The 14,272-nt window shown below is 48.2% G+C and overlaps 1 protein-coding gene across 1 annotated transcript in view; it reads left to right on the top strand.

Annotated features, from left to right (window-relative positions):
• Positions 1-3,913: 3,913 nt before the first annotated feature.
• Positions 3,914-14,272, top strand: part of SLC25A21 (solute carrier family 25 (mitochondrial oxoadipate carrier), member 21) — a 179,390-nt gene continuing 169,031 nt past the window's right edge. Inside the window, exon 1 of the mRNA XM_015416318.1 lies at positions 3,914-4,200. Within this exon, the coding sequence (XP_015271804.1) occupies positions 3,914-4,200 (287 nt within the window). The remainder of the gene's footprint in view (positions 4,201-14,272) is intronic.

Raw genomic sequence — 14,272 nt, 5'->3', positions numbered from 1 at the left:
CAGTCCTAAATAAAAATGGCATCTGAAGAACAACAATAATGGGCATACTGTTGTGTACTGACCCGGCCATGTGCGCGATCTGGTTTCGGCTGGTTCTGCCAAGTGAAGGGCCTGAGCTTCGCTCCCAAACACAATAGCCAGTCAGATCCTAGTTCCCTGCCAATCGGGAACCTAGGATCCAAGGGAATAATCTAATCACTGTAAATAGACCATTCACGAGTGTTGGGTGTATGTGGGTGTGTTTTCCTTGGGACATATAAGCCAACCTGCGAGCTGGCTACTTTGTCTTGTTCTTCTCCTAATAAAGTATGAGAGCTGAATTCACTAAGTAAGTCTCAGTACTTTTCAGTGGCGATGAAGATGGGATTCTACCTCCCATGAAGAACAACCAGCAAGAAGATCCAAGCCTTGCATTGAGACCCAGCACCAAGACTACGGCACACCGCTCCACTTCGTGCCCTGCTTCTCTGGTTCCTGCTCACCGCACCATTCCTGGCTCCGCACCTCGCACCGCTGACTCCGAGCGCAGCATCGCTTTGCCTTCGACCGCTGCTGCTGCTCCGCAGTTTCACTCACCTCCTCCACAGATCCGTAAGATGGCAGCAAGCCAGGGCACCATTCCCAAGTTCAATGCTGCCTATCCCGAAAAATGGGAAACCTGGATAGAACATCTGGAGAACCATCTCGAATGCCATGATGTCACAGACGCCAGTAAGAAAAGGGCCTGGCTATTCAGCACGTGCGGCATTGAGATGGTCTGGTTGCTGAAGGACCTGATCAGCCCACGGACCATGAAAGAGGAGACTTACAAGGTCTTGGTAAAAGCCCTGACAGACCATTTCGCTCCCAAGCCCACTAAGATTTCTGAGCGCATCACTTTCTTTGCTCGCATCCAGAATCCGGACGAGACCACAATAGATTTCTTAGCCGGGCTCCATTGGGCCGCCACCCGCTGCACATTTCCAAGCCTGGCCGACACGTTGATGAACCAGTTTGTGGTAGGCCTCTGGGAACCGAAGCTCCACAGAAAATTGGCCAGCCTTGACAACCTGATGCTCGACATGGCCTTAAAGGAGGCAGCGGCCTATGAGAAGAAACACCAAGACAACCACGGCAAAACGGTCCACCGCACAGAAGCTTCAGCAGCCTCTGCTGAGTCCGATGAGGAGGAGGTTCTGCAGGTTCATCATCCTTCACAGTGTCCAGCACGCCCAGTGGGGTCATCAGGCAACAAGATCTCCACATCTTCTACCCCCGCGCCAGCTGCGGAGAAGCGCATGAGCGCCAGTTGTGCCGTTTCCGGAATGCCATTTGCAGGACTTGCAACAAGCCGGGCCATCTCGCCAGGGTCTGCAGGTCCAAGGGACAGCGCCAGATGTCGTCGGCCCACCAGACTTCACCCGACTCTGCTTCCGATCTACACACCCTCTCGTCCCACCACCAGTGACACCTGGTATGTAACTTGCCCCCCCACAGCCCAAACAAAGTGCATGTGAAAGTGTTAAATGAGGGGTCCCCCTGCTCCATGGAGATTGACTTCGGTTTGTCTTTCTCTATCATCTCTGTCGAGACACTGTGCTTGCTCTGTCCCCGGGGGGGACCCCTCCTCCAAAAGCCACGGGGTATCAAGTTGTGGGACTTTAACAAAAACCCTGTGGCTGTCCGGGGCTGGGGCAAGTTCAAGGTGCAGTATAAGGACTTTATGGGACTATTAGATTTGCTGGTGGTGGAGGGTAGGCTTTCCAGTCTTTTGGGCCTCTCATGGTTCGAGCCTTTGGGGCTCTCTATCATGGGAATTAATCAGATCCGGATGGAGGACTTTACAGCTGTGTGCTTGGAGTTTCCCAGTGTTTTTGATGGCATGCTTGGCTGCTTCACCAGGCCCCCATGTCTCTTGAACATGACCCGGCCGGCCGCCCCATCCGGGTCAAATCCAGACCTCCCCCGATTGCCCTGCGACCAAAGATTGATTTGGAGCTCGATCGCTTGGTGGAGCAGGGAGTGCTGGAACCCATCGCCTCGGCCCAATGGGAAACCCCCATAGTCACCCCAGTTAAGCCTAATAGGGAGGTGCGCATTTGCGCCGACTATAAGTTAACTTTGAATAAGGCACTCCAAGACCATGCGTACCCTGTACCGGTGGTCAGCCATGTGCTCGCCGCACTGGCAGGGGCCCAGGTTTTGGGGAAATTGGACCTGGCGCAGGCATATCAACAGCTCCCAGTAGATACTGCCACAGTGGAGGGTCAGACCATAGCTATGCACAAGGGTGCTTTTAAGGTCCAGTTTGGGGTGTCTGTCGCACCGGGCATTTTTCAATCTTTCATGGACTCTCTGTTAAAAGGAATCTCAGAAGTGCAGCCATTTTTAGATGACGTGCTCATCGTGGCCCCGGATGCTTCGTCCTTCGCAGCCCATCTCCGGGAGGTGCTCAAGCGGTTCAACTCTGCGGGACAAAAGGTTAAAAAAGAAAAGTGCCTGCTGGGGGTGCCCCAGGTGGAGTTTCTCAGTTTCGCCGTGGACAGCACTGGCATTCACCCCACAGACGACTTGAGCAATCACCCAGGCTCCTGCTCCCACATCCAAGTCTGAGTTACAGGCTTTTCTCACACTTTTAAACTTCTATCTTTCTTTTCTTCCCCTGAAGGCTGCCATGGCAGAACTTCTGCATTGGCTGCTTGACAAGAACGCTCCTTGGGTCTGGGGGCCGGAGCACGCTGCGGCTTTCCAAAACCTCCTGGTCTCAGATTCGGTCCTTTACCATTTCGACGAAGCCCTTCCTGTAGTCCTGGCCTGTGATGCGTCCCCCTATGGGGTCGGGTCGGTCTTCGGCCATAGGCTGCTGGATGGCCGGGAGGTTCTGGTGGCTTATTATTCACAGACTTTGTCATCTGCAGAGCGTAATTATTCACAGATTGATAAGGAGGCACTTGCAATGGTGGCTGGGGTGAAGACATTTCACCATTATCTTTATGGCAGGCCTTTCACTATCCTGACCAATCACAAACTGCTTCTCAGCCTCCTGGCCCCCGATCGCCAAACCCTGCAGATGACGTCCCCCCGGGTGATCAGGTGGTCTGTTTTTTTGGCTGGGTACTCGTATGCACTTGTACACCGGCCTGGGAAGGCGATAGGCCATGTGAACACTTTAAGCCACCTCCAGCTGCCAGCTGTGGATCTGGCCCTGGCCCCGGCTCATCTCGCATTTCTCAACGCCCTCCCGGACCAACCCGTGCACATTCGGGAGGTGGCCTGCCACACCTCCAAGGACAAGATCCTCTGCCATGTCTTGGACTGAGTGAGAAGGGGGTGTCCTTGGGCTGGGGAGAGAAGGAATTTGCAGCTTTCACAACCCATAAAGACGAGCTGTTGGCCTACAAGGGCTGCTTGCTGTGGGGAGGCAGGGTGGTTATCCCAAAACCCTTGAGGGAATGGGTCCTTGCCACCCTCCATGAGACACATCCGGGGGTGGTCCGGATGAAATCCCTAGCCAGGGGCTATGTCTGGTGGCTGGGGCTGGATTGGGACATTGAGGATGTAGTAAAGAGATGCCAGCCCTGCCAGGAATCCCGCCCTGAACCCCCCAAGGTTCCCACTCGTGCGTGGGAGTCCTCACACCGGCCCTGGTCCCAGTTACACTTGGACTTTGTGGGGCCGTTCCAGGGGCAGTTGTTCTTCATCCTTGTAGATTCCTACTGTAAATGGTTGGAGGTGGTCCCGATGCCGTCCACGTCTTTGAAAGCGATGTGGTGCATCTTCAGTGCCCAGGGAATTCCAGACACTGGTCACTGACAATGGCTCAGCTTTCACCTCGAGTGAATTCCAGGACTTCACCTAATACTATGGGATCTGGCATGTAAGGTCAGTCCCTTTGCACCCCACGACCAACAGCCAGGTGGAGCGCATGGTCCACATGACCAAGGAGGCACTTTGCCGCTTGGATGGCAAAGACTGGGACTACAAACTGGCCGCTTTTTTCTTCGGGCAGCGAACGACACCACACACAATGACAGGACACAGCCCTGCCAAGCTCCTCCTTGGGAGACACCTGACCAGTCGGTTGGATAACCTGCATCCGGATCAAGCCCCGGAGGAAGAACCGGCCACAGAGTCTCCAGAAGGGGCCCACGGTTTCCCCCCCAAAGACCCAGTATATGCCCAAAACTTCACCCGGGGTCCAGCATGGATTCCAGCCTGGTGGTAAGGGTCAAGGGTCCCCATTCCTACAAGGTCTTCAGTGAGGACGGACAATTGCTCCATCACCACATCAACCAGCTATGTCGACGGGTGCTACCCTACGACCCTGAGGAATTGAAGGAACCCGATCACCCAGAGGCAAGGGTTTTATCCCCACCAGAGGCCCCGGTTTCCCTCGAGATTGCACCCAGACAAGCACCAACACTTCCAGCACCAGAATACACTGCCGTACTCCAAGGGGCAGAGCTGCCGGCACCACAGTCACTGGCACCGGTCACCGCTCAACTGGCTCCAGCAACACCGGCCCCAGGGACTACGGAACGTTGAGAATGTAGAGTACCAACATACTTAAATGACTATGTTTGCCAGTGTGCTCTGGACTATGGGGGAAGGGGTGTTGTGTACTGACCCGGCCATGTGCGCGATCCGGTTTCAGCTGGTTCTGCATGTGGCCAAACGAAGGGCCTGAGCTTCGCTCCTAAACACAATAGCCGGTCGGATCCTAGTTTCCTGCCAATCGGGATCCAAGGGAATCATCTAATCACTGTAAATAGACCATTCACGAGTGTTGGGTGTATGTGGATGTGTTTTCCTTGGGACATATAAGCCGGCCTGCGAGCCGGCTACTTTGTCTTGTTTTTCTCCTAATAAAGTATGAGAGCTGAATTCACTAAGTAAGTCTCAGTACTTTTCACATACCTCCCTGGGAAGGTTGTTTCATAATTGTGGGGCTGCCACAGAAAAGGCTCTTTCTCATGTACCCACCAAACAAGTATCTTTAATTGGTGGAACAGTCAGGAGGACATCTCCTCACAGTCTTAATTCCTCAGCAGGAGAAGACGGTCCTCTGAATACCCTGGTCCCAAGCCATGTAGGGCTTTAAAGGACAAAGCCTATAACTTTAATTTGTGCTCAGAAGTAGAACGGTAGCCAGTGTAATTGCTGTAGTATTGGTTACATAGGACCCCAATAGCTGGCTGCGACCAGCAGTTTAGTGCATTCTGCACTAGCTGCAGCTTCCAAATGCTTTTCAAAGGTAGCCCCAACTAGAGTACAGTTTAATAGTCCGGTCTAGATGTAACTAAGGCATGGATCACTGTGGTTTAGATCTGACTGCCCCAGGATCGGACACAGTTGACACATTAGCTAGAGCTGGGCAAATGAACTCCAAGCCACAGCAGCCACCCAGTTTTCTAAGTTGACTGCTATATCAAGCAGCACTCCTAAGCTGAGATGGGGGAGGAGTCTCTAGTCTGTCTTTCTATTAACTCCGAGAACCTCTGTTGAAAAGTACTAAGACTTACTAGTGATTTCAGCTCTCATACTTTATTTCAGCTCAAAACAAGACGAGAGTAACCAGCTCGCAGGCTGGTTTATATGTGCACAACCCCGCACCCTAAACACATCCACACACCAGTGATTGGCTATTTACAGTGGCTGAGAGTTCCATAGGCTCTAGGCCGGGAGCCTAGCCTGCCGATAGGTGCCAACTAGGATCCACTTGTCCCATTGTTACTGTGAGCGAAGCTCAGTCGCTTCGCATGACCGCATGGTGAAATGGCCGCGCACACGGTCTGAGATGGATACATTACATCTGGATGAGGGTTAACAAGCTTCAGCTTGTTAACCCTCATCCAGCCCATCACTGACTCTAAGCACTGTTTTTTTTAAAAAAGCGGCATCCTCAGAATTAGGTAGAAAAGAAAGGTAGAGCTAGGTACTGTCCACATTTTAGTGACATTGCAGCCTGTACCTCCTGATAACCTCTCCCAGCAGCTTCATGTAGATATGAAATAGCACAGGGAATAAGACTGAACCATAGAGGTCAACAGCCTACAGGTCAACAGTCAGGGGGCAGAGCAACACTACCTTCTGAGACATCCCACCAGATAGGACTCGAACCACCTTAACATGGTGTCCCTTAGTCCCAGTGCTGAGAGGTGGCTAAGAAGGATATTATGGTCAATGTTACCAGAAGCAGGTGAGGGATCCAGCAAAACTAGCAGGTCACATTCCCCCAGTCTAGTTCTCAACAGAGGTCATCAGTCAAGGTGACCAAAGGAGTCTCTGTTCTAAACCCTGGCCTGAAGCCAGATTTAAATGAGTCAGATAATCAGTCTTTTCTAAGAAGCACTGGAGCTGACACAACTTGCTCTAGCACCTTGCCCAAGAATGGAAGATTGGAGACTAGCCAGACATTTTCTAACCTAGCACCTATCAGGGACAGTTTTTCAAAACAGGTGTAATCACTGCCTCCTTGAGCATGGGCAGCACAACTCCCACTCTCAACTCCCACTACCTCAGCATTTACCCACTCTTCTTACCCACTCAGTCAGTTCCCCTCTGACAGCTTTTCTTAGCCAGGAAGGGCAAGGATCAAGAGCACAGGTGGTAGGTTTCGCCTGTCCAAGGATCTTGTCCACATCTTTGGAATCCACAAGCTGAAAAGTATCCATATATATCAAACAAGCAGATGCCAAAGGTACATCATCTGGACATGCAACCACCCCAGAGCAGATCTGTGCAATTTTATCTTCAAAACAGGTAGCAAATTCATCACAGCAGGCTGTTGTGTGGTCAGAGTCCAGATCCTTGGAGCTATGATGAAAATGTCCTTGAACCACTTGAAACAGCTCAGCCAGATGATTACGCGCAGATGCAATGGTGGCAAACAAATATTGCTTTTTCACCATCTTGACTGCCACAGAATAGGTTTTAATATCGGGTCTATGCTGTGTTTGATCAGTCTCACTTTGAGTTTTCTACCAGCAGTGGAAGCCATTGTCCTTGTTTCTTTGCCATTAGCTCCCCAGTGAACAAGGGAGTGTTTGGCTCCATTCAGGGGAAGAGGGTTCTTAGAGACAATTGTGTCAAACAACCCAGATCATCTCCCTATTCCAGGGAGCGGTCAGAAACTTGACAGAATTAGAATCATAGAATCACAGAGTTGGAAGGTGCCATACAGGCCATCTAGTCCAACCCCGTGCTCAATGCAGGATTAGCCTAAAGCATCCCTGATGAGTGTTTTTCCAGTCACTGCTTAAAGACTGTCAGTGAGGAGGAGCTCATCACACCCCTAAGTTCCACTGGAGCACAACTCTTACTGTAATTTCCCCCCTAATATTTAGCTGATACCTTCTTGCCCTTAATTTAAACCAATTATTATGAGTCCTCTGCTGCCAATAGAACAGCTCCTGCCCTCCTCTAAGTGACAGCCCTTAAAATATTTAAAGAGAGCAATCATGCTCCCCCTCAGCCTCCTCTTCTCCAGACTGAACATTCCCAAGTCCCTCAGCCTTGGGCTTGGTCTCCAGGCCCCTGATCATCCTCTATTCTGTCCACATCCTTTTTGAAGTGAGGCCTCCAGAACTGAGGCCTGACCAATGCAGTGTACAGCAGGACTATGACATCTTGCAATTTGGATGTTATGCCTCTTTTGATACACCCCAAGATCGCATTAGCCTTTTTTTTTTGCCGCTGCATCACACCTGCTGCTCATATTTAATTTAATTACCACTCATACCTCAAGATCTTGTTCACACACATAGCTACCCAGAAGTGTATCCCCCATCCAGTATGTGTGTTCCTCATTTTTGTTACCCAGTTGTAGAACTCGGCACTTATCCTTGTTAAATTGCATCTTGTTCACATCCACCTACTTTTCCAGTGTGTTCTGATCTTGTTGAATTCTCTATATTCTGGTGTCATCAGCAAGTTTAATTAGTAGCCCCTCCACACCCTCATCCAGATCATTTATTAAAATATTGGAAAGTACCAGGCCCAGAACTGAGCCCAGAACTGGACACCCCCCTCCATTCCAATGAAATGCCATTGACAACTACTCTCTGAGTGTGGTTCTCCAACCAGTTCCCTATCCACCAAACTATCATAGAGTCCAGTCCTCAGAACTTTAGTTTACCCATCAGAACATCATGAGGAACCCTGTCAAAAGCTTTACTGAAATCCAGGTAAACAACATCAGCAGCATTCCTTCAATCCAGTAAGCTCGTCACTCAATCAAAGAAGGAAACAAGGCTGGTCTGGCACGACCTGTTGGGGACAAATCCATGCTGACTTCCCCAGATCACCAAGTTGTCCTTTAGATTCCTGTTGATTGATCCCTTTAAAATCTGTTCCAGTATCTTCCCTGGGACAGAGGTCAGACTGACTGGCCTGTACTTTCCTGGGTCATCCCTCCTCCCTTTTTGGAAAATTGGGATAACATCTGCCCTCCTCCAGCCATCCTCCAAGAGGTCTGGAAGATGATACTCTGCAGCCAAGGTGGGAAAATCCCCAAGCACCCACAGGAACCTATCAGGATCTGTCATGCGCCTGAGGCAGACCATCTTATTGGGCTCAGCACCCCTGTGGAGGAAAGAGGGAGCAGTAAGTCTGAACTCTATCAGGTAATGATCTACCTATGACAAGCTTTAACTCCCCTGTCTCCTGATCACTCTCCCCAGCAGTGTAATAGAGTGTGTGCCCTGCTAATAGCTGTGCCTTTTGAACCACAAGTTGTCACTGTACCTCTGTTTACAAGGATTCCCACTTGCCTCACATGAGAGGGCTCTTCACCAACAATGGAGAGGATAGTCACTGTTTTGGAACAAATGAATGGAACAAATCAAGCCATTTTTATTTTATGTAGTCCATGATAAAGAAGCAATAACATACCTCAATTGACCCCTGCTTAATTAATTAGGAATATGTTTGATTCACAATCACACTTGTTCCACAGTGGGAAATTTTAAGATGTTCCCCCACACATGGACCAAACTACATAGGAGGCACTTTCTTCTTGTGCTGTACCACTTAGCTGCAATGTGCAAGAATGCAAACCATGTGGGTAGCAGTAGAAAAGAGTAAGAGTCCTGCAGCACCTTAAAGATGTAAAAAAATTGTGGTAAGGTGTGAACTTTTGTGAGTCACTGCTGCTCACTTCTTCAGGTATGGATAGATATCTTTGGATAGATGCCATCCTGCTCAGATATGTTTTATGTTGTAGCTATTTTATTTATTTTTATTTATTTTATTAGGTTTATATACTGCCCTCCCCAAATGGGTTCAGAGCGGTGTACAACAGTTAAAATAATACAATTAAAAGAATATTAAAATAACACACATAATAATATATTGTCATAAAATACCATGTAAATAAGGAGGTCAGATGTTAAAGCAATTCAGTATCTAATCAGATGTCCAGTCAGGATTAGGCCACTGGTGGACGAATGGCCAAAAAAGCTGGGGGGAGGGGGACATCCGCTGCCTCGACCAAATACCTGGTGGAAGAGCTCTGTCAGAACTGCAATAAGTCCCGTAGGGCCCTGCTCTCATAAGGGAGCTCATTCCACCCTGGTCGAGGCTAATTGGACATCCCTGGGGCCAGGGACCAATAAAAGATGTTGGTTTGTGGACCTCAGTGCCCTCCAGGGCTCATATGGGGAGAGGCAGTCTCATAGGTATGCTGGCCCCCGGCCATATAGGGCTTTAAAGGTAAGCACCATCACCTTGAAACGGATCCAGAATTCAATAGGCAGCCAGTGCAGTTCACCGGGTGGATATGAACCCTCACAGACATCACTATCAACACCCGCGCTGCCGCATCTGTACTAGCTGCAACTTCCAGAGCAGAATCAAGGGCGGACCCACATAGAGAGAGTTACAGTAATCCAGTCTGGAAGTGACCATTGGATGGGTCACTGTAGCTAGGTCTCAGAGAGGAAGACATGGGGCTAACGGCCTGATCTGCCTCAGATAGAAAAAGGCAGACCTGACAGTGGGGATGACCTGGGTCTCCATGTAGAGGGCGGCATCCAGGAACACCCCCAGGCTCTTCACACCCGATGTAGGCACCAATGGAGCCCCATCGAAGGTTGGGAGCCTGACACCCCGACCTAATCCCCCGCAACTCAGGTACAGGACCTCCATCTTAGATGGATTAAACTCTGTCGTAGCCATCCAGCCACAGCCTGTAACACCTCATCAAGATTTCCTGGGGCTGTTTCCGGGTGGCTGTCCATCAGTAGATAGAGCTGGGTGTCATCCGCATACTGGTGACAACCCAGCCCATATCTCCGGATAAACTGGGTGAGGGGGTGCATATAGATATTAAACAGCATGGAGGAGAGAATCGCTTTCTGCATAACACCACATTCTAGTGGATGCCACTGAGATAACTCCCCCCCCAAGTGCCACCTTTGGTCCCTGACCCTGAAGGCTAGATACAGCAGTATTCCAACTATCATTTAATTAGGCACAGCATTTACTCTGCATTTCAGAAAGGTTATGTGTTCAGTTTTGGGTATCACAATTTAAGAAAGATATAGACAAGCTGGAACGTGTCCAGAGGAGGGCAACGAAGATGGTGAGGGGTCTGGAGACCAAGTCCTACGAGGAATGGTTGAAGGAGCTGGGTATGTTTAGTCTGGAGAGGAGATGACTGAGAGGTGATATGATAACAATCTTCAAGTACTTGAAGGACTGTCATATAAACGATGGTACAGATTTGTTTTCTATTGCCCCAGAAAGTCAGACCAGAACCAATGGGTTGAAATTAAATCAGAAGCGCTTTCGGCCAGTGTTCCCGCTAAGCTGAGTTAGTGTGAGCTAGCTCACAGTTTTTTAGCCTCCAGCTCACACATTTTTGTCTTAGCCCATAAAGGAGGGCTCCGGAGCAAACTAATTTATGCAGCAGCCAAATCGCTGGCTCACAACTTTAATGCCAGCAGCTCACAAAGTAGAATTTTTGCTCACAGGACTCCACAGCTTAGAGGGAACATTGCTTTCGGCTAAACATTAGGAAGAACTTCCTGACAGTTAGAGCAGTTCCTCAGTGGAACAGGCTTCCTCAGGAGGTGGTGGGCTCTCCTTCTTTGGAGATTTTCAAATAGAGGCTAGATAGCCATCTTTTACAGCAATGCTGATTGTGTAAACTTAGGCAGATCTTGAGAGGGAGGACGGCAAGGGTTGCCTCAGTGCTTAGTTCTTGTGGCCCTTTCTTACACACCCAGGGAAATGCTGATTGCCACTTCGGGGTCAGGAAGCAATTTTTCTCCAGGCCAGGTTGGCCAGGGATCCTGGAGGTTTTTTTGTCATCTTCTGGGCATGGAACAGTGGTCACTGTGAGTGTGTGGGGGGGAGGTATTTGTGAATTTCCTGCATTGTGCAGGGGGTTGGACTAGATGACCCTGGAGGTCCCTTCCAACTCTATGATTCTATGATACTAAGAATCATCATGAATGGAACAGGAAGGAGTGTATAAGCCAGGGTCATGTAATGGTTGGAATGTGGAAATCTCAGAAACCCAGGTTTGAATCCCCATTGTGCCATGGATACTTGCTGGGTGATCTTGGGCTACTCACATATTGTGAGCCTACCCTACGTCAGATGTTGTTGTGAGGATAAAATGAAGGAGAAGAAATTGATATAAGGGTTCCCATGGGAGAGAAAGGCAGAGTATAAATAAAGTAAATAAATTTTGCCAGGGGTGATTTCGTAGAAAAAGAGGTGCAGGAACTCATTAGCATACCTGCTATTAGCATAATCATTAGCATATGCCACACACCCTGACATCACTGGAAGTGTGTCAGAAGGGGAAGCAAAAAAGGGGGGAGGCATCTTCAAAAGCCTTCCCTTCCCTTCCCCAGCCAGTCTGCCAAAATGGGGAGGGAGGGAAAGCAAAGAATATATATAATACAATGGAAAGACTGTGCCGCCACTACTGTGCGACTCTAGAGAAAAGTGGTTTAAACTTTAAATCCCCTCTCACTTTGCTCCCCCCCCCAGCCCACCTGGCCGGAAGCCAGGCATTTAAATCCCCCCCCGAGTCTCTCCACAAAAGGCTGGGGGACTGCTGTAAGTGAAGAAAGGGAATTGGGCAAAATTCAGGGGTCATGTCCTGCAGGAGCGCCCTAGAGCAGTGCTCCGGCAGTAACAAGCCTCCGGAGGCTCAGGGGGAAAGCAGGGCATGTCTGCCTAGCTCCCCTTCCTGTCTCCAGCCTTCTTGTCTCCAGCAGCTGTGGGGCACTCAGAGAAGATCGTGCAGGGAAGCCAGGCATTTAATCCTCCCCCCTCGGGAGGGGGCAGGGCCTGGGCTCGTTACTGCCAGAGTGCCGCTCTGGGGTTCTCCGGCAGGAAATGACCCCTGAATTTTGCCCAATTCCCTTTCTTCACTTATAGCAGTCCCCCCAGCCTTTATAGATTTTTGCTCACTGGAATCTCACAGCTCAGGGTATCGTCTTTTCAGAAACCAAAAGGGACTACTGGGGAAGTCCTCACGCATCAGTAGCTCATTGGATTGAGTTTAGAGTATGATGAAGTTTAGAGAACTGAAATCCAGAAAATGGGCTGCTACACTAATCACATCCCTAATGAAAAAGAATAAGGAAATAGAAATGGTGAGCTAAATGTATGACTGGAATGAGTGTTTCATTGAAGTAAAATTTTGCAAAAGACTTTGAAAGACTTGTTTACTTGAGATGAAGAAAGAAAATTGTCCTAAATTCTGACTGATGATTGAAATGACGCTTTTTAAATTTCAAGGGCAAAAGATGTATTAAAGTTGTGAACAACACCTTATGATCTTTCTTTGATCTGAATTTTTCCCTGAGGTTGGAGGCAGTTCTTTAACAGGATTAGTCCCTTTCCCCCAGTAATCTTTTTCCCCCAAGACATAAAGCTGCAAAGCAGGCAATAAAATCTGTTGCAAAGTATATGTCTCGTAGATTACTGCAGTGTCTGCTACCCACAAAGGTTTGGCTTGAATGCTTTCCACTTTAACAAAAATCAGGTTGCTCTGTAGCTTTAAAATTATCAGCACATTGAAAAACCTTGTTAAATACAAAAGAAAGGTCCTGTTTCCCTTTAGACTGGTGACGAAAAAGTGGAAACTCTCCTTTTATTCGTGAAGTCAGTAAGAAATATTATGGAAAATTGCGTTAACTCTTGCAAATCCCTCTACTACTATAAAAGTACAAATGAGATTGTCCCTGCTGTTTCAGCCAGGCCTGTGAACTTCAGAGCAATAGGATATTTATAAGAAAATTCCAGACATAGCAGTGGAGCCGTGATCCATATGACCCAAACTTTCCAGTCTTTGTCTATCCTCCTGTCTTTAAGGAAAAACAGAGGGGCATAAAATAAAAACTTGGAAGAGCACAAATCATTGTTATGACTCATTATAATGAATGATTTGCCTATTGCTTTATAGAGTAGTTAGATTGTGCTTTTAAAGGTTTTTTTGTTTTGTTTTTTGTTTTACAGTTTTAACCACGTTATGCTAATTCTCCAGCAACTCCAGCTGGTGGCGTTCCTTTGGCAGCATTATCCTTGTCTAGTTTTTTCAGGTGGGGAAGTGTGTAGTGTCATAAATGTGCAAATTAGCACCACTCTTGTCAGGGTCTGTTAGTGTTTCCATTTTCATATTAAGTCCTGTTTTCAGGACTTTATAACATGGTCATTAAAAAAAAAGGTAAAGCCAAAAGTTGGTGGATGTTACAAATCCACACTGTGTGTGGAAATCCACACTGTGTGTGGAAAAAGAAACAGTATTTCCGCAAAAAAAATTCGATAGCTAAAAGGGTTTTGTTCAAAAGCTTCAGTTTGCCTCATCTGTCTCTAGGGTTTACTTGGTCTTTTTTTTTTTAACCAACAGTATTATTTTCTGGCTCTTCCTTCTTGCAGAGTTGCTCTTTTTCTTTTGCATTATACTGAAAAAGGCCCCGGGACATCCTATCACAGATTAGGGATTTTGCAGAAACTTCATTCTAGTAGATCAGAATTTTTACTTGTTGAAATCTTGTATCAAGAGTCAGTTGCTACCTTGTGTTTAGAATGATAACATGTCCAAAAGTTAATGTCAGGTTGATTTTTTCTTGAATCCAGACAAGTGATGTTCTGAAAGGGATTAACCGCAACCTTCAGGCAGGGGGGAGGGGGGGCTGACTTTCAGCAAGTGAATAACACATGTGGTCCATGTTGTGTTTAGAATGATAACATGTCCAAAAGTTAATGTCAGGTTGATTTTTTCTTGAATCCAGACAAGTGATGTTCTGAAAGGGATTAACCGCAACCTTCA

Source organism: Gekko japonicus, unplaced genomic scaffold (genome assembly GCF_001447785.1).
Source record: "Gekko japonicus isolate JY-2015 unplaced genomic scaffold, Gekko_japonicus_V1.1 scaffold751, whole genome shotgun sequence".
NCBI lineage: Eukaryota > Metazoa > Chordata > Lepidosauria > Squamata > Gekkonidae > Gekko > Gekko japonicus.
This window is presented reverse-complemented; position numbering and strand designations above follow the sequence as displayed.